General features: G+C 46.4%; 1 protein-coding gene across 2 annotated transcripts in view; it reads right to left on the bottom strand.

Moving 5' to 3' along the window:
* LYN (LYN proto-oncogene, Src family tyrosine kinase) overlaps nucleotides 1-18,948 on the bottom strand; it is a 125,999-nt gene that overhangs the window by 54,438 nt on the left and 52,613 nt on the right. The window contains exons 2-8 of one of the 2 annotated variants that reach the window (XM_047842953.1): nucleotides 12,321-12,457; nucleotides 9,063-9,108; nucleotides 7,708-7,813; nucleotides 5,824-5,922; nucleotides 5,383-5,486; nucleotides 4,698-4,847; nucleotides 3,704-3,856 (exon numbers count right to left, since the gene is read on the bottom strand). In XM_047842953.1, coding sequence (XP_047698909.1) covers nucleotides 3,704-3,856; nucleotides 4,698-4,847; nucleotides 5,383-5,486; nucleotides 5,824-5,922; nucleotides 7,708-7,813; nucleotides 9,063-9,108; nucleotides 12,321-12,452 — 790 coding nt within the window. In that variant the 5' untranslated portion in view covers nucleotides 12,453-12,457. The remainder of the gene's footprint in view (nucleotides 1-3,703; nucleotides 3,857-4,697; nucleotides 4,848-5,382; nucleotides 5,487-5,823; nucleotides 5,923-7,707; nucleotides 7,814-9,062; nucleotides 9,109-12,320; nucleotides 12,458-18,948) is intronic. The other variant, XM_047842954.1, reaches the window with a different exon arrangement.

The following is an 18,948-nucleotide window of genomic DNA, read 5'->3' as shown; positions in this document are numbered from 1 at the left end:
CTTAGTACTTGGATACTATTTACGCACGAAGGCATCGTGGGAGCCAAATCATGAAAACATCCAAATGAGGGACAGTCTACAAAACAAATGACCCAGGTTCTATAAAATGTCAGTGTCAAAACAGATGAAGGGCGAAGAGACTGTTCCAGATCAAAGGATAGCGAAGACATGTCAACTAAATGCAAATATATAATCCTAGGGAGCTCAAGGGCATTACTGGGACCAGCTAGAGAAATCCTGGACTCTATGAGATAATCATATGCATCAGCGTTAGATTTCCTGAACGTGGCCAATGTATCAGGTCAGATCACAGCCCTGCTCTCAGGAGACACATGTTTTAGTATTTAGGAGTGCAAAGTCATCATATCTGCAACTCACTCACAAGTGGTTCAACAACAACAACGAAAATAAAACGTGTATGTATATGTGTGTGTATCTATAAAAAAAGATCAAGCAAACATAGCAAACTACTAACTAGTAAACTCAGGTGAAGGGTTTGCAATGTTTCTTATACTATTCCTGCCCCTATTCTGTGTCTATTAAGAAATAAATACAAATACCTCAGGGAAATAAAGTAGGTGGCTTTTTTTTTTTTTAATGAGCAGATAACAGTTTGATGATTCCTTAAAAAGTTAGTAATGGAATTGCCACATGGCCCAGCAGTTTCACTCCTAAAAGAATGTATGTACCCAAGAGAAATGAGACCATTGGTCTATACAATCTGTACATGAATGTTCATAGCAGCATTATTCACAATAGCCAAAATGTAGAAACAACCCGAATATCCATCAACAGATACACAGATAAACAAATTGTGCTATATCCATACAATAGAATTGGGCGCCTGGGTGGCTCAGTCGGTTAAGCGTCCGACTCTCGATTTTGGCTCAGGTCACAATCTCACTGTTTGTGAAATCAAGCCCCATGTCGTCGCACTCTGCTCTGTCAGCTTGGGATTCTCTGTCTGCCTCTCTTTCTGCCCCTCCTCCGCCCGCACACAAGCACATACTCTCTCTCAAAATAAACAAACTTTCAAAAAAGGGAGAATACTGGGGTGACTGGGTAGCTTAGTCAGTTAAGTGCTCGACGTCAGCTCAGGTCACGATCTCACAATTGGTGAGTTTGAGCCCCGGGTCAGGCCCTGTGCTCACAGCTCAGAGCCTGGGACCTGCTTCGGATTCATTGTCTTCCTCTCTCTGCCCTTCCCCTGCTCGTGCTCTCTCTCTCTCTCTCTCTCTCTGTCTCAAAAGCAAACATTAAAAAAAAATTTTTTTTTAAAAAGAGGGATTATTATTCACCCATAAAAAGGATAAAATTCTGACAAATGCTATAATGTGGCTGAACCTTGAGGACATTATGTTAAGTGATGGAAGCCAGTCACAGAAGGGCAAATATTGTACAATTCCACTTCCATGAGGTACCTAGACTAGTCAGATTCATAGAGACAGAGTAGAATGGTGGTCGCAAGTGTCTGGGGGCAGGAGAAATGGGGAATGACTACTAATGGGTACAGCGCTTCCTTTTAGGATGGTGAAAATATTTTGGAACTCGATAGAGGAGGTGGTTGCACATCGATGTGAATGTAGTAAATGTCACTGAACATTGTTCACTTTAAGATGATTGATTTTATGTTACACAGATTTTTACCTCCATAAAAAAGAGAAGAGCAGAAGAGAAAGGGGGAATTTGATATTATGACTTGAGCCACAGAGTAGGAGTAAGAAGAGGCCACATCTGCAGCCAGCACTCACACCCAGGAATCTGATGACTGGGATGGAAATGGCATGTCCAGCATGAACTACTGACTGGTTCTGAAATATGACAACCAAGATGGAGAATTATAATTTACCTGAATTCCACAGTATGTTCACAGACTTCCAGTGCAGTAAGAATTCATCATATGCTGGGTCAGTGTCTACTATATTTATTAATTGTTTTTCACTTTTTAAAATTTATTTTTGATTTTAATTTACAACCAAATTAGTTAGCATATAGGGCAACAATGGTTTCAGGAGTAGATTCCTTAGTGCCCCTTACCCACTCAGCCCCTCCCCCCCTCCCCCAACCCCTCCCGTAACCCTCTGTTTGTTCTCCATATTTAAGAGTCTCTTCTGTTTTGTCCCCCTCCCTGTTTTTATATCATTTTCGCTTCCCTTCCCTTATGTTCACCTATTCTGTGTCTTAAAGTCCTCATATGAGTGAAGTCATATGGTATTTGTCTTTCTCTAATTTCACGTAGCATAATACCCTCCAGTTCCATCCACGAAGTTGCAACGTCTGCCATATTTAAAACATGCTTCAACTAAAGCAGCGCCAGGATTTCGTAGGCAATACTCTGATCCCAGGGGCCAAGATTTTAGAGGAGAAACCTCTCCCCCTCACAGACCCCTGGGTGGGCAAGTGAAACGTCTATATAGCTACGGCAGGCTGAAAGAGTCTCTAGTTTCTGCCCGGCTGGGACTGCACAGTATTAAAAGCTGCTACCCCTTTTTCTCTCTAGAAATCATAGCTGCTTTCACTCACAGAAAGCTGGCACAGAAATAAGTGACCCAATAAGATGTGTGTGACCTCACATGTTATCCTTAACAAGAGTAACTGCGTTTTCAGTTAGAACCTTGAGGGGAACATGAACTTTTTTTAAAAAAAGGTCTTAAAAATTCTATCACAAAAGAGAAAGCAATTCACATTCAATGTAAAAACTTTAGAGAAGACAGACGGGGGTGGGGGAAAAAATCCCCTGGAGAAGCCACTGCTATAATTTTGATGTACTTCTTGTCAGCCTGAGAAGGCAGGAGTTAACGGTAAGGAATGATTCATTAATGGTGGCGCTTTGAACATCTTTAGAAACTTCCTTGGTGAGAAACTGAAGTAAGTGTGATGTGTCCTATTACGGCCACTAGTAAGGATGATCCTAACCCTGAAGGTAATTTTTCCTGTCCTGCACTTAAGACATGTGTCCTGAGAATCCAGTCATGAGAGAATCACGAACAAGTAGAACAATCAGGAGAATGACCCACTGCCCTCTTCCTTACGAAGGTTTATTCCAAAATTTTTGTCAATGTTTAGTTTTGAGAGACAGAGCACTAGCGGGGAGGGGCAGAGAGAGAGGCAGACATAGCATCCGAAGCAGGCTCCAGGCTCTGAGCCATCAGCCCAGAGCCTGATGCGGGGCTCGAACTCGAGAACTGCGGGATCATGACCTGAGCCGAAGTCGGACGCCTAACCGACTGAGCCACCCAAGTGCCCTTAAACATTTATTCTAAAAGAGAGTTACTGAGGTGGGGGTGGGTGGCAGTGAAATAGACAAAAGGGAGTAGGAGGTACAAACCTCCAGTTATGAATATTGTAATAATGCCGTATGGCGACAGGTGGTTGACTAAACTTCTCACGGTGGGCAGAGCAGAACACAGAGAATTGCTGAATCGCTTATTTTCGTGCACCAGAAACGAATATAATGTTGACTGTCAACCGTAATTCAACTAAAATTTAAAAATATATATTAAACATTTTTTAAAAAAGAAGAGAGAGAATTACAAGGAAGAGAGTCGAAACGGATTTGCAGGCCAGTTCTTGTTGCCAGGTGGGCAGAGCCAAACAAAAGCAAGGATGCTTCCGGCGCGGTTCAGTGTTTGGCTGAGAAAACGCGTCAAAATTAGCTTGGGCCCTTATTTCCCGGGTCGCCTCCCCCAGAGGCGCAACTCACCCATCCAGACTTCCCCGAACTGCCCGGCACCGAGCCTTTTCACCAACTTGATGGACTCCCGTGGGATCTCCCAGGCGTCTTTGTCCCATGGCTTCTGCGGTTTGGGACTAATACACGCCTTCTCCAGTCTTCTGCACAAGCCATCTGACTGCTCTGATTTGAAAGAACACAAATTCAAAGAGGTTAAGCAACGTCCCACTTTGTATCTCACCGGCATCTAAGAAGAAATTTCGACTGCTAGCGCGATCGCTTTCGGACTGACGTAGTCTACGGACCTAAAATGTCGTGCGGGTATCTTTTGTGTCCTCGTGACTTTTGAAATTCTTACATGAGAGACCATTTGAAACGCGCCTTGACTTTATCGATTAGTACGGTTTGCAAACCTCCAGTGTACGTTGCCTCAGAGTGGGTTGCAGAAATAAACAGTACCCACGGCCGCCCACCACAACCGACTTCAATCACACAGGGAATGAACCCGGAGGCCGCCCATGGGTTTGGCTTAACAGGGCTGAGAACCAGCACTGGAGACAGAGGACCACTGACTTGCCACTTCTAAATATTTTCTTGTCATTGTCCTTTGTTTTCCTTCACCCAGCATGCGCATTACCTTATTACCTTTACCAGATATACACACGTGTCTACAAAGACACGTATCTGTGAACCTGCATTCCGATTCCAAATATTTACAGATGTGTTGTAAAAATATGCACTACGTGGAAAAAAATATTCATTTTGCTCTTCACCATCCTGGGACATTAACTGCGAAACGGCATGGACAAGGTGGGAAGGGCCAGGATGATTATTCCCTAGGATCAAATCTGACTTTAAATGCGGATTTAATTATAGATGAATTTAGAATCAATTATAGAGTATGATCCTCCAACTTCTTCCAAGAGATGTACGATGTAGAAGAATTTTAGTGTAAAAAAGTGTCTGAAACCCTGCATCTCATAATCATCTGTTTTGCCTTGTCTGACCGTCGGCTTTTACTTACTTTGGTAATGCTTAATCATGTCACTGATACAAGGGAAAGTGATTCGTGGAGAGATGTAATAACCCCCATTGTCCAGACTTCTAATTTTGTAGTGCTTAATAACATCACCATGCACAGGGTCATAATCTCTGACAGAAAGAGAGAAGCTTCCTGTGAGGGAAAAACACAAGTAAAGATCATGCTTATATTTTAGAAGATCTGCCTTATGCAACACTATAGTACGCATTTTGCCATAAAATATGCAAAATGTAAATTAAGTATGGATAGAGTGCATAATTTTTAAAGTCCTATAAACAAGTCCGCTTGACACATGAGGCTAGTATTTCGTTTGCTATGAAACCTACCAACACGCCCTTTTCCTTCCTCTCAATAGGTTTTTATGATTTCGCTGAATTAAAAAGTTACTTTGATTTTCTTTCTCTGAAGATTTCAAGATTTACTCTAAATAATAACGTAAGAGGCCCAGCAAACATAAAGTGTGGTAAGAAATGGCCATAATTGGGCTGCTTCCTATGTTACTTTTCGTAGTAAAACTAATCATTTGAGTCATTTGTTACCAAACTATAAAACTTTCACTACCAGAACATAATATATCTTTCTTTAAAAAAAAATTAGAATTCCAGACTAGTTTCTAAGAATGATCTGTTCAGTAGTGATTTATCGGAGGATTCAAACCACTTCCTACCTTTTAATGTTTCACTTTCTCTGATAAGAAAAGCCCCAGCACTGTTCCCGGGCGCAAGAAGCTGCCTTTCGGCGTCTTTCCTGGTTATGTCCTTGAAAAACCACCTGAGAAGACATTGTGACATTTCATGGGTATTATGCTCCAGGGAAGGAAAAAGAAGCAATCGGGGACGGAGGGGGGGGTTGCTGTGTGGCTCAGTCGGTTAAGCGTCTGACTCTCAATTTCAGCTCAGGTCACGGTCTCGCGAGTTTGTGAGTTCAAGCCCTGACCGTGGGGAGCCTGCTTGGAATTCCCTCTGTCTCCCTCTCTCTCTCTGCCCCTCCTGCACATGCTCTCTCTCTCAAAATAAAGTTAAAAACTTAAAAGAAAAAGATAAGGAATAAACATGACGGCCAATGTAACAAACAAATCACCCAAGATGACAACGTGTAAAGGACTCACTCTTCCGTTTCCAAGGTGTTGACTTTGGCTACGTAGTTGCTGGGGATGAAACCTTCTCTCTTCGTTGAAAGGGATTTAGCTTTCCACCATTCTCCATGTCTGGAATGGAAACACATCGAGAAGTGTTCGTGTCCAATGAGTCAAGAACTGCACTTGTCTTAAGGTGTTTGTTTTGGGGGGCAAGGGAGAGTGAGATGATCCCTGGAACCCCAGAATCCAGTGGGAAATTCACTCATTTTGCTGAAATACAAATATGTTTAGAGATGAAGGCAGGGGCAAACAGTCTCGCAACTGGGTCACCGTGCTCAGTGCTGGGCAAACAAGAGTTGGTAGAAATGGCTCCCTTCGGGCAGAAGCAACATTTGCGGCTTCCACCCGGGACATCTAAGAAATGCTTTAGGACCCTTACAGAGCAGGAGTCAAGGGACTAATGAACCATAGTTCCTAGGTTATAAACTCCTTTGTTAAAATATGGAAACGCTAATTTCCATAGACAGATGCCGTGGAAAGAAAGAAATAGAAAACCATAAAATAGGGGCGCCCGGGTGGCTCAGTTCGTTGAGCGTCTGACTTTGTTCGACTCAGGTCATGATCTTGCCGTGCGTGGGTTCGAGCCCCACGTCGGGCTCCGCGCTGGCAGTGTGGAGCCTGCTCGAGATGCTGTCTCTTTCCCTCTCTCTGCCCCTCCACCTCCTCCTTTTCTCTCTCAAAATAAGATATATATTCTCTCTCAAAAATATATATATTCAGGGCACCTGGGTGGCTCAGTGGGTTAAGCATCCGACTTCGGCTCAGGTCACGATCCCACAGTACGTGGGTTCCAGCCCCGCATTGGGCTCTGTGCTGACAGCTCGGAGCCTGGAGCTGCTTCGGATTCTGTGTCTCCCTCTCTCTCTGCCCCTCCCCTGCTTGCACTCTGTCTCTCTCAAAAATAAATAAACATTTAAAAAAAAAAAAAAGGAAAGGAAAACCATAAAATAAGTGATTCTAAGCAGGCAGCCTCGTCCCCATGTTCTTGGCCTCCGCACGGAGGCACGGAGGAGGCTGGGGCCAGGGAAGGAGGCAGAATGGATGGGTCCCCACGAGCCTCAACTATGATCGGCTTCCAATTCCCGCACGCAGTCGGGCTCCGTGCCCACAAGACGTGAACGACAACCACAGTGACACCGCGCTGCTGCCTGTGGTACGCCCATGCCGTATTTACACGCACGTTAATTCTCACATCACCCCCAAGACCGAGGTACCGCCATTCCCATTTCGTAAGTGAAGAAACCAAGAGCTGAAGCGGCCTGTCGAGATCACACAGTCGTCACGAGGCAGAGCCGGGCTTGCAACCAGTAAGTGACAGCTGGTTGGTGGGCCAAGGGGACAACGTATGCCAGATCAGCTGGAAATACCTAGGAGATCCATATCCTCAGTTCCGAGCCCCTGGGGTCTGAGTCACGGGTCTGTGAGTCAGCACAGAGAGGTCAAGGACATGATGATGCCTAAGTGTCTTCCCACGAGGGCTACAACTGCCGAGCAGGGGCGTTTCCAAAACGCTGCTTCAACAGTGTCCTTAGAACTCAAACCAAGCTGGACCCATAAACCCAGGCTGGATTTGGGCAACATCACTAAACAAACATGGCATTAGAATAACGTGCCAGTTCCACGCAGACCCAAAGTTGTTAAGGTGACACAGATGGATAAAGAAAGAAACCAGCGTCTGGATTCAAAGGGACACCTGGAGAGTGTTCACAGCCGCACATAAGAGGAAAGTTCCTGTGGCCTTCCTCCTTCCATTCCCAAAGCCCTGCTGGCGAGCAAGGAGGCGGGAAGCCAAATGAGGGGTCGGGCCTCGGTGGCCTAAGGGACAGCAGGCACAGCGTGCGAGGGCATACTCACTCCTCCAGGACTTTCATCTTCTCTCCTTTCTTGAACGACAGGTCGTCTGGATGGATGCCATCGTAGGGGTACAAGGCTACCACAATGTCTCCTTGCTCCTCTGGATCTAAAACCAAAGACCGGGAAGGAAGACATTCAAGAATCAATCAGTGGAAACATTCTAGTGAGTCCCTGTCAGGCACAAAGGAGTCCTGCCCCGTGGGACGCACAGCCCACATGCTCTACGGTAAGCAACGTATTATACGCACCAGATACATTATCGGTCATCGCCAATCGTACAGGCCCGCGACTATAATTAATTCCAACTCTGTACTTAAGAAATTATTCAGCCGCGTTCATGGCGGCATGATGCACAAAAACTAAAAGGAGGAAACAATCCAAACGTTCAGTGACGAAACGAATGGATAAACAAAATGTGGTGAGTGCGTACCACAGAATATTACTCAGCCTTAAAACGGAGGACAATTCTGGGGCGCCCGCGTGGCTCAGGTGGTTGTGTCTGACTCTTGATTTCAGCTCAGGTCACGATCTCAAGGTTCGTGAGTTTGAGCCCCGCATCGGGTTCTGTGCTGACAGTGTGGGGGCCTGCTTGGGGTTCCCTCTCTCCTCCCCTCTCTCTCTCTGGCCCTCCTCCCCCTCCCGCACTCTCTCCCTCAAAATGAAACGCTTTTTTTAATGGAAGAAAATTCTGACACAAGCTACAGCATGGATGAACCCTGAAGACGTCATGAGAAGTGAACGAAGCCAGACACGAAAGGACAAACACTTTACGATCCCATTTATTCGAGGTACCTAGAGTAGTCAGATTCAGAGGGACAGAAAGTAGAATGGGGGCTGTCGGGGGCAGAGGGGACTAGGGGAAGGGAGCTAGTGTGTGATCTGGACAGGGTTTCAGTCTGGGGAGACGAAGAAGTTCTGGACACGGATGGTGGTGACGGCTGCACAATCACGCGAACGTACTTATCCACTAAACTGTAGGCTTAAAAATGGCCACCGTGAGGGGCGCCTGGGTGGCTCAGTCGGTTAAGCGTCCGACTTCGGCTCAGGTCACGATCTCGCGGTCCGTGAGTTCGAGCCCCGCGTCGGGCTCTGTGCTGATGCCTCAGAGCCTGGAGCCTGCTTCCGATTCTGTGTCTCCCTCTCTCTCTGTCCCTCCCCCGTCCATGCTCTGTCTCTGTCTCAAAAATAAACAAAAAATGTTAAAAAAAAAAAAATTAAAAAAAAAATGGCCACCGTGATAACTTTTATGTTGCGTGTGTTTTTCTACAACAAAAACAAAGAAAAACACTCAAGCTGACTACCTTGCAGAGCCTGCAACAGTGAAGAAAAGAAGCCATGTTGCTATGAAGACGTACCTTTGGTTTGAAACCTCTGTCCTGGTAAAAGCTGAGATTCTGGAACCTAGGAGAGAACATTTGTTAGGAAGAGGATTCCGACGTTTAGCTTTTCTTTCTCCCGCGTTCACGTTGTACGTTCGCTCGTGCTTCTGACGGTAGCACGTGAGGTTTAGGACTTGCAATTTAGTAAGGCGGAGGGAAGAGGAGAACAGAGAAAAACTTCTGCATAGCTGCGTCCTGACATACACAGCTCGGTGCAAGAACTCTCCCCTCACAGTCTCTCCAGCTCTCCACAGACTCTCCATCACGGTCACTTGCCTGCGATGGCAGGAAGCGACCAGGGCTCGAAGCAGGGGCTGCTAGATGCTAACCCGATCATCATTCTCCCTCTTATTTGGTAACAGGACCCTAATACTGTGTGCGATGGCAATTTGCCCAGCCAAGTGGCTATGCTTCTGACTCTCTGACATTCTATGCAGATGGTGGGGGGGGAGGGGGGAGGGAAGGGGGTCTGTAAGCAAACTGGTTGCGGGGGTGCTTTGGGCCGGCTCCCCCTCTCCCTTGCGCTCTTTCTGCCTAGAAACAGGTGGAGGCTGGAGTCTCAGCTTGGAAATCAGACACCAGGGAGAGCAGAGCAGAAGATGGTGGGGCGGGAGGGGGTGGGGTAGGGAGCCGGGGTCCCTGCTGGCTTTGTGGGATTGCCACTCTGGCCAGGACTGCTGATCTCCGCGTTTCCCAGACTGGTGTAGAAAACTGGTCAGGGGTCTGTCCCTAGGAGCTGAGAACGGGTCCTAACAGATCCAGGCTTTCCTAAGGCTGACCCTGGTTCTGTCATGGGGACGGCTGGCATCTTTTGTTATTTCTGCTGGGGGGTGAATTATCAGGGGCTGTGGGACAAAAGCCACCTCAATTGCTTTTTAAATCAAATCCCTTTTTCTCTCAGTGACCACGGAGAGGATGGTAAGACCTCCGGGGCCCCTTTTAAGGAAAGTACTGTCGGAGGCCTAGACCCGCAAATCATGCCACTTTTCTCTTTGATTAAAGTGACTTAATGGAATGGGACTGAAACGGCGTGCACTGAAATTTAAATTTCGGACGAAAGCTAGCCCATAAAATCTCCAATTAGGAGGTTGGGGGCGGGCTGCAGAGGAGAGAGGACACAGTAGATTTCCTGTTAGCAGAAAATCATGGGTCCATACTATCCTTGAAGACTTATTTTAAGAAGTTCTAGACTGATTTTTTAATCACTGGATTTGCATAATTACGACGCATGATCAATTATAAATGATGTAGAGGAAATAATTACAAGATGAGAGACTAAATCACTTTGAAAGCAGCAAGCTGATTTTCAAGTATCAATGAGTCCTTAATTTACAAAGGTTTCAGTAGCCTTTTCATAAGAGCAAAACACATATACGGTGCAGTCGCCTTAACTCTTTCTCTTTAAAGGGTCTCTTCCTCGGGGTGTTGTTGAATTCCATCACTTCTGCCTGTCTCATCACGGCTCCTCTGTCATCAAAACAAGGCGTGCATTTTTGGCACATCTGGCTGCAGCTGGGAGTGTTATCTATGGCCATGGGATAAGGCCAAGCTAACAGCCTTGTGAGACAAAGGCATCTGTGGCCACAGAGGGCACAGACTAAAATGCAGAATCCATGACAGAGGTGCAAGGTTGCAACCATTTTTTACTACTTCTGCTTTCCAACTCAACGTTTCACCTGCTTTACATTAAATAAGAGGAAACATGGTAAGTTCATACTATTTGCCGTTGTGCTTTCTGAATAAAGGGCATCTTCGATCATCAGTTCAGAAGAAAACTTGGGTTTAAAGCGTGAAAAATGCATTGCGTGTGATACCAGAAAAAGCCAGATTCTTTCTCTGAGATCTTCCCCCCACCGCCCCTATTTTCTCCATCTTTTTTTTTTTTTAATTTTTTTACTTTTTAAAATTTACATCCAAATCAGTTAGCATATAGTGTGTCTGAGATCTTTTAAGTCTCTAATAAGAAAACTACTTGTGACTCCCAATTCTCTCAATTGTTTTATTTCCTATTAATCATGTTTATATAATACGATTCTACATCTATGCTTGTTTATGTAATATTTTTAAATATAGTTACATGTATTTATAATGACGAAATTATTAAAGCCATATCCTTATACACTTTGAGTTTCTATATAAGCGTAATGTTCACTTCTCTGTCTAGAATCATGTGCGGTAATTAATAGCGATAATATATTCACTCTTTATCTCCATTTATTTTTACGGAGGCCAACAGTGACGTCTCAATTTCAACAGTGGCAGGAGATTTTGACATACGTAACAATATGTAACTTTGCCTTGGCAACAATAACAGACTTCTGTAATGCCAAGGCGTTATATTTAAAACAGGTCAGACTAGAGCCGCTATGGAAGTTCTTAATAAAAGCATTGGGGCTAATAAACTGCTTCCAGCTTAAATGCTTAGAAATTCCATTATATAGACAGATAGATCAACAGGTATAGGTATCTATATGTATATCTATAGACCTATCTACCTACCTATACATATCTATATGTAGATGGAAAGGACAGTAGGCCTGAAATAAAGTTCATTTGAAGCACTAACTACCCAAAGCTCTGTTCCTCTTTTCCATCAAATCAGATACAGTATTAGGTCCTCCTTTGCCCAGCATTTCCCAACTGCATCGAATAGCATGTCACTCATAAAAGATATCTGTGCAAGGTCAGGGGGCAGAATTAGTTGTGTGTTTTTTTTTAAATCTTTTAATTCTCTACAAAAAGTCCTGACAGCTTCAGAATTGGCACTGTTTGGAATTAACTGAAGAATGACAAGATGTGGGATGAAATATGACACGCCGAAGGGCCTATTCGCACTTCTTCTAGCTTCTGGCTTGCATCCAGAATTTCCTTCTGCTTCCAGACCCCTGCACTAAGCTCACTATCTACCCTAAGTCATACAGGTCCAGATAGATGGGCAGATTCATCTTTTTGTACAAAGAGCTGGTCTTTGCACCAGTTTCATGAAAAGTGATTTTCTTTTCACAGGAGAAGGTGACCGACGGCCCCTTTTTTTCGGACAGGAAGGAGCCTGGTTATCTCTAAAATGTTTACAAACTCTTTAAAGGATTAAGTTACAAGGCATATCGAATGTTGTTGGAGGCCCAAGTAACGGATTTGATTTTCTGCACGCACAGGTTACGGATTCGGTGTTTAAATTACGCAGCCATGCTTTGATCCTGCTGTGGGAACGCTCCCCTGAGACTATCTACTTACTGGCCTTTGCTGTTTATTGGACGTTGGATCTCTCACATAAATAGTTCGGTCAGTATTACGTACTGGTTGAGGCTTCAAATCTACTCCATCGCCATTCAGATTGTCTTTCCTTTTTGATTTTATACATCCCATATTTCCTGTTGGAATATAAAAGCAATGACAGGGTTTTACCATTCTAGAACTGGCGTCAAGCTCCCAAACATCTCCATTGACAGAGGCTAGAAAGAGTATATTTTTATGCTTTATTATAGATAACGAACTCAAATGTGCTTCACATACCCATTTGCTGGTTCATTCATTCATTCAACAGCTATTGCTCGAGCAGCATTTTTACGTCAGCAAGACATCATTCCCACTCTAGAGACGCTCATATTCTTGCGGCGGGGACGTGTGAATCAAAGCTACAGTACAACGGGACGAGTCCATGACAGAGGATGCAACTAACTAGGACCTAGGGAAGGGCACCTAACTCAGGCAGGTGGAGAAAGAGGTAGTCAGCGGGAAACATCCTGAAGGAAATGCTCCGTGAGTCAGAATGCGAGCCACACGGCAAAGCCACACGGCAAAGTCAGTAAAGGGATTCCAGGAAGAAAGAACTTCAATGCAAACTACTGACCCCGAGACAACATGGCCCCTTTGGGGAACTAGTTCATCTCACCCCTTCGGGGAAGAGGTTCAAGCTGATCCCTTCAGAAAACTAGTTCTACAATGAGAAAGCTTTTCGCCAAGGAGCAGGTAGGGAAGGCCACGGGCTGGGATGGAAAGGGAGGCACACCTTGGGTGCAACGTCGGGGAGTTGTTGGGCTTACTTTGTCATTTCACAAGGACATAACGTGCAAGGCAAAGTCAGGGGCTTGGGGCCTCAAAGGCAAGCATGAAGAAGACCTAGAAGGCAGAGAACCTGGGGGCAACTGAATGTGGCTTCGGGCCTGGGAAAATGGCGGGGGGGCCTTCACCAAGACCGGAAATGCAAGAGGAGAGATGATGCCTGGAGGAACATCCAAATGATCAGATCCAGTAGGCTTCCCAGGAAGATAGGTGAGTGTGGAAACCAGGCGAGACGGCGGAGCTAGAGGCCCGAATGATGGTATCAGCAAGGCCTGACTGCGTACTACTTTGGAGGAAGAACCACAGACAGAAGGGGTTGTGCCTGACCAGAGCACGAGGACATAACCATGCTTCCGAATGCTGAACTCTTCTACTCGTTTATCTGGTTAATACTGGGATATATAGAGCACCACACAAAGCACTCTGGGGACTAAAGAGAAGATTCTGAAAACCATAATCAGAGACACATTCTGCCTACAGCATAGCCTCATGGTCCGATCTATACATTAAAAACAATCTGTTATGAGCTCCGTCAGAAGGCCCCATAGAGCAGTGGGTCCCAAACCTAAACGGACACCAGGATCATCCAACTCAAGAGACCAGATTCCCGGGACACGTTCCAGGAAATTCCACTGGGGCCAGTGGAGGAGGGTACCCAGCGGGGGAGGGAGGTGCATCTGTGGAATTCGGAAGCACTGCCATTTTGGGGACCACTGCCTACAACAGCAGAGGAGGGGGAGATGATTCAGAGCTTGGGGGAGAGGTGCTGGGAGTCGGGAAATAACTCCCAGAGGAAGAACTGTTCCAAGAAGTCTCAAGATCTCTGGATTATCGCCCACACGGCACGTGGCCACAGCTGATCTCTGCACCTTGTCCCGCCGGCTCCCAGTTGGCCCGCACCCCCTCAACTTGTTTATCATCGCACTAGTGAGATACGAAGCCTCTAAAGGCTCAGTCACACCTCTTTCTGAAACTAGCAAGCACAGTTCCCAAAATAAAGGGGAAGCAAGTATTTCTTTGATTCAAAACAGCACCCCCCCTTTTTTTTTTATACGCTCAAGTTTCTGAAATGGAGAAGGGTTTTGAAGTGGATCTGTAAATGAGCGAGATGGGTTTTAGGGTAAACAGGCAAGTTCTTTTTTCACCAGTCCCAACCCCCAACCCCTCCAAAATGCTGTTTTCACTGATCGTCCGTTAAAACAAGGGAATGTGGTCCTGGAGAAGGCCTCTCAGCACCCACCGCCGAGCACACGGGCAACACCAAGGGGAGGCCCTGGAGGGTCCCCCCAACCCCCCCGCCCAGCTCCCCCTCGCAAAGACCACACCCCTCCCCAACCCTCCGGGCTGCAGGTGTTCCTGAGACCCGCCTGGCTGCCCCACTCCAGCAGGTGCTGTGTATCTTGGTGTCTGTTTCTCCCTCTGTGTGTGTGTGTGTCTCTCTCTCTCTCCCTCTTTCCCTCTGCATCTCTGTCTCTCTCTCTCTCCCACCGTCTCCAGAGCTAACCCCAATGCTACCTGCCCAGCCTGGTCGTCACTAAGGACCCTACTGAAAAGATCCCCCGTCTACCCATTCCACTGCTCAGGCTTTACACTCTTCTCTTTTCTAATTGTGACCGACATCCCATTACATATTGATTAACTTGTGGTCAGCGCCCACCAGACTCGAGGCTGCTGGGGAAGCTCCCAGCCTGTTTCTTCCCAGGAGTATTCCCAGCGGCTACGCAGTGCCTGTGCGGGGCAGGTGCTCAGGGAACACGCCCCCGAGAATGACCGGGTGGGGCGGCTCTGGCTGTGTACACGCTCATCATCCCGACCCTCTTGCAAAAGGTGAACAAGAGAAAGGAGAGGAAACCCACCTCCGTCAGTTTCAGAGGCAGGTATCTCTAGAACGGACTTGTAGTTTGCAAGAAATACAGAGGTTAGAGGAACGAAATGATCAGGCAAGTCCACAGTCAGGTTCAAATCCATGTCTGGACACACTGAAGAGTGCACAGGGTAGGGGGCTGGGGACGAGGCGGTTACACATTAAAAGACTAGAGACACATAATGGGTGAACCTTGCGTGGATCCTGGATGGGGGTGGGGACAGAGGAGGACACAGGGTGGGATAACCGGGGAAATCTGAATGTGTCTGAACATGATGTTAGGGAAATGCTAGGTTTCGTGGGTGATGAGATAATAGCTCTCTGATCGTGCGGCATGAGGCCGAGTCTTAGGAGACGCATACAGGTGTGCAGGGGAGGGTGGCTCATGGTGTCACAAGTTACAACGCTTTGCCCAGTACAAAGACAAGGGGGGGCGGGGAGGCAAATACGGCAAAACGTTCAAAAATCAGAGAACCCAGGTGAGGAAGTTTTCATTTTTTTTTTCCTGTGGCTTTGTTAGATTCAAAATTAAAAGTTAGAGGAGGGGGAGAAAATAAGAGGATGTTACGAACAACTTTACGAAAGAGAAGTCATACAAAATGTTAGAAACCCCGGCAGAGAGAGAGAGAGACTCAGCAGGAACAAGGAGAGAGAAGACAGCTGGTGTGGAGTGGAGGCGTCTGGGAGCCAGACCTCTCCTGGGTCTGGACAAAGAGGCGATGACGACTGCCCACGGGCAGTGGCCCCACGAAGGAAGAGGGAAGGATGGAAACAGAAAGCAGGTGGATGTGTAAACGGTGGCAACGGTTCACAGATGATCATCTCTTTATGTTCATTTCATAATTTCCCCTCCCCCCCGTCACCATGGATAACTGATAACACACAAGGGCTGTTGATGACAACGATTACGACACTGCTCCCCGTGGGGTTACCGTCCTCGGTGGCTCAGGCTGAGCTGGCCTCTGCCGACAGGGAGTTCTAGTTCATCACTGTCCAGTGAGAAAGCTCAGAGAGCTGCTTGTGGTTACACGGGGATGAACTCAGACCTGGTCCTGCAATTCCTCATGCTGTGGGAAGGTTCCAGAAAAGTAGAAAATCCAACGTACCCCCAACAAAAACTAAGGTGGTTACACGTTTGCAAGTGATAGGAGCTACACTCTACCATGATGCACACTTCAGCATTTATTTCATTTATTTTTATCTGAGGGAGGCAGAACGGGAGGGGGGGGAGGGGAGGAGAGAGAGAGAGAGAATGAGATTGAGAATCCCAAGCAGTCTCTGCGCTCAGTGTGGAGCCCGACGCAGGGCTGGGTCCCACAACCCGGGGATCATGACCTGAGCTAAAAGCAAGTGTCAGGTGCTCAACCGACTGAGCCACCCAGGCGCCCCCACACTCTAGAATTTTTTTTTTAAATATTTATAATTTTTTGAGCATCCCGTGGACTCCCTGAAGAAACCCTATGATGCAGGTATTACTGACCCCACTTTACAGAAGAGCACACTGAGGCCCAGAGAGGCGGTTATGACCAGTCCAAAGCCACGGCACTGCTGAACCCTAGCGCTGGGCCTCGCACACAGGCTTAGCTGAAAGGTCCAGACAATGGTGGCTTTGAAACTTGTGTCTTACCTACTTCAGTAATGATGCCGAAGGAAGAGATCATTTTTACAGCCTGCTTCTCTTGCAGAAGGACTTGAAATGCTTTTCCCAAAACAGACAATGAGGAGTTTAATAAAACGAAAGCAGAAGAGCCAAGCCAAGGAAAAGAGGAAAATGGGGATGTGGTAACATGGCGGGCACCAGATTTGCTATCGCAGGTTTCCTGGCAGGAAGAACAGGGGTGCAGGGCGAGTGACGGCGCTTTCACGAAGGCAAGAGGAAGTAGGGCAGGCCCGTCACAGGAGGGCAAGGCCCCCCACCCAGATGCTAAGGTTTCTTATGATTAACTTTATGTAAAGTGCTACGGATGATGTAGTTCGCAAGGCCTTCAATTTTTTAGCAGTAAGTGAAGACGCATTTCATACGTGGGGATTTTCGGTCAATAATGATAAAGACTGAGGGGCACCCGGGTGGCTCATTGGTCGGGCGTCCGACTTCAGCTCAGGTCATGATGTCACAGTTGGTGAGCTCGAGCCCCATGTCGGGCTCTGTGCTCACAGCTCAGAGCCTGCTTCGGATCCTCTGTCTACCTGTCTCCCCGCCCCCCCCCGCCCCTCCCCCACTCCCTCTTTCAAAAATAAACATAAAAAAAAAATCATGACAATAACCAAGATTTGACATGCAAATACAGCCATGGGATCTTTATCACATAAGCTGGACTACACGGTCTAAAATAGACACAAACATCTGGGCAACTACTTGCTCACAAAGGGTCATCTGCCAACACGCCCAGAAAACGGGAGGTGGTTAACTTTTCTTTCCAGAAATTTCTTTCACTGGAACAAATATCCTTTCGGGTGGCTTATCCTCCTTTAAGGGCCTTAGAATACAAACATCCTTTGGGGTGGCTTATCCTCAGTTAAGGGCCTTAGAATACTAAAATCGTTTTTAAGAAAAGATTTAAGAAAAGACTGAGTCTTCATTTACTACCCTGCTGCCTCTGGTCAGATCAAATAATGCCTTACCGTTATCCATGCACTTGCTAAAAAAGCAACCGCCCGCTTGGAATTCTCCTTCCGGGGACGGATTTCTTTTTCTCCCCCTCCAGCTTTACTGAAATATAATTGACATAGGACATGGTGTAATTTAAGGCATACGATGTTAATGATTTTGTACACCGTGTATCGTGAAATGATTCCCACAATAAGGTTAGTTAGCACCTCAATCACTTCACGGGGTTGTCAGGGGTTATTTTCATGGTAAGAACTTTAGAGGAACTGTTCTTGAGATACACAAGGTTGTTCACGTGAACGTTATGTATATCATAGAGAGAGACGATCTATATGTCAGTAGGGGAGAGTTCATTAAGTTGGGATAAACTGACATATTCTGAGAGTAGGAGTTAAAAAGAGAGATTTGTAGAATTCGGGCATTCTTGACCATCGGTCATTACTGATTGAAAAAACACACAGAGACATAGGGACACACACGTATCCATATGGAAGCATATCCATCTATCCACAGAAAAAGAAGACAGACCCATCACCATGTTGGTTAGGTTCTGAAGTCCATTGTAAGGGGCAAGATCCTATACAGAAATTTTCTCTTCAACATTCCTAAAGAGGACGCCACAACTTATAAGATACTTTGGAGTGAGGACTGTAGCGTTGGATGGCTGAACTCAAATCCTGGGTCCACCAATTATTAGCTGTGTGATCTTGGGCGAGTTGCCAAACCTCTCTGTGCCTCAGGATCCTTCTGAAAACTGGAGATAATCTTACCTGGCTCATTGCGTTGTTATGATGCTCAAATGAATGAAGTCAGTCAATGTTTGTAAAGTGCTTGCAAGTATGCTGAAAACGGCACACTGAAAGAGCTATAGACGTGTTTGTTAAACACATAGATAAAGGAGATCTAAACGCTAGTTTCCCTCCAGCGCAGCAAGGGAAACACTGTCACCGACGAGAAACAGAAGCACAGCCTCTACACCACCCCGAAGAGGGAACGGTAGGAGCCCATCGCCACCTCACCCTCGGGGTGGCACCCAGGCCACCTGGCCCATCCAAATGGCCATTTTCTTCCTTACTCCGTCCCTCCCCTCTTTGGGGTGGGTGCCTTCCATGCCGGGTCAACTCTGCCGTATGCTTGGGTATGGCATGATGAGCAGAATGTGAGTGCATATACATTACCCTGTGATTAAAGACGGGGAGAGAAGCTGGGGAGTGGAAGAGGTTCCTGAGTTTGCATTTAACATGCATTTTGGGTAATATCTTGGCCTCTGTCACAGATTTCCTAAGTTTAAAAGGTACTACGGTGGTGCCTGGGTGGCTCAGTCGGCG

This window comes from Prionailurus viverrinus, chromosome F2 (assembly GCF_022837055.1).
Source record: "Prionailurus viverrinus isolate Anna chromosome F2, UM_Priviv_1.0, whole genome shotgun sequence".
Lineage (NCBI taxonomy): Eukaryota > Metazoa > Chordata > Mammalia > Carnivora > Felidae > Prionailurus > Prionailurus viverrinus.
This window is presented reverse-complemented; position numbering and strand designations above follow the sequence as displayed.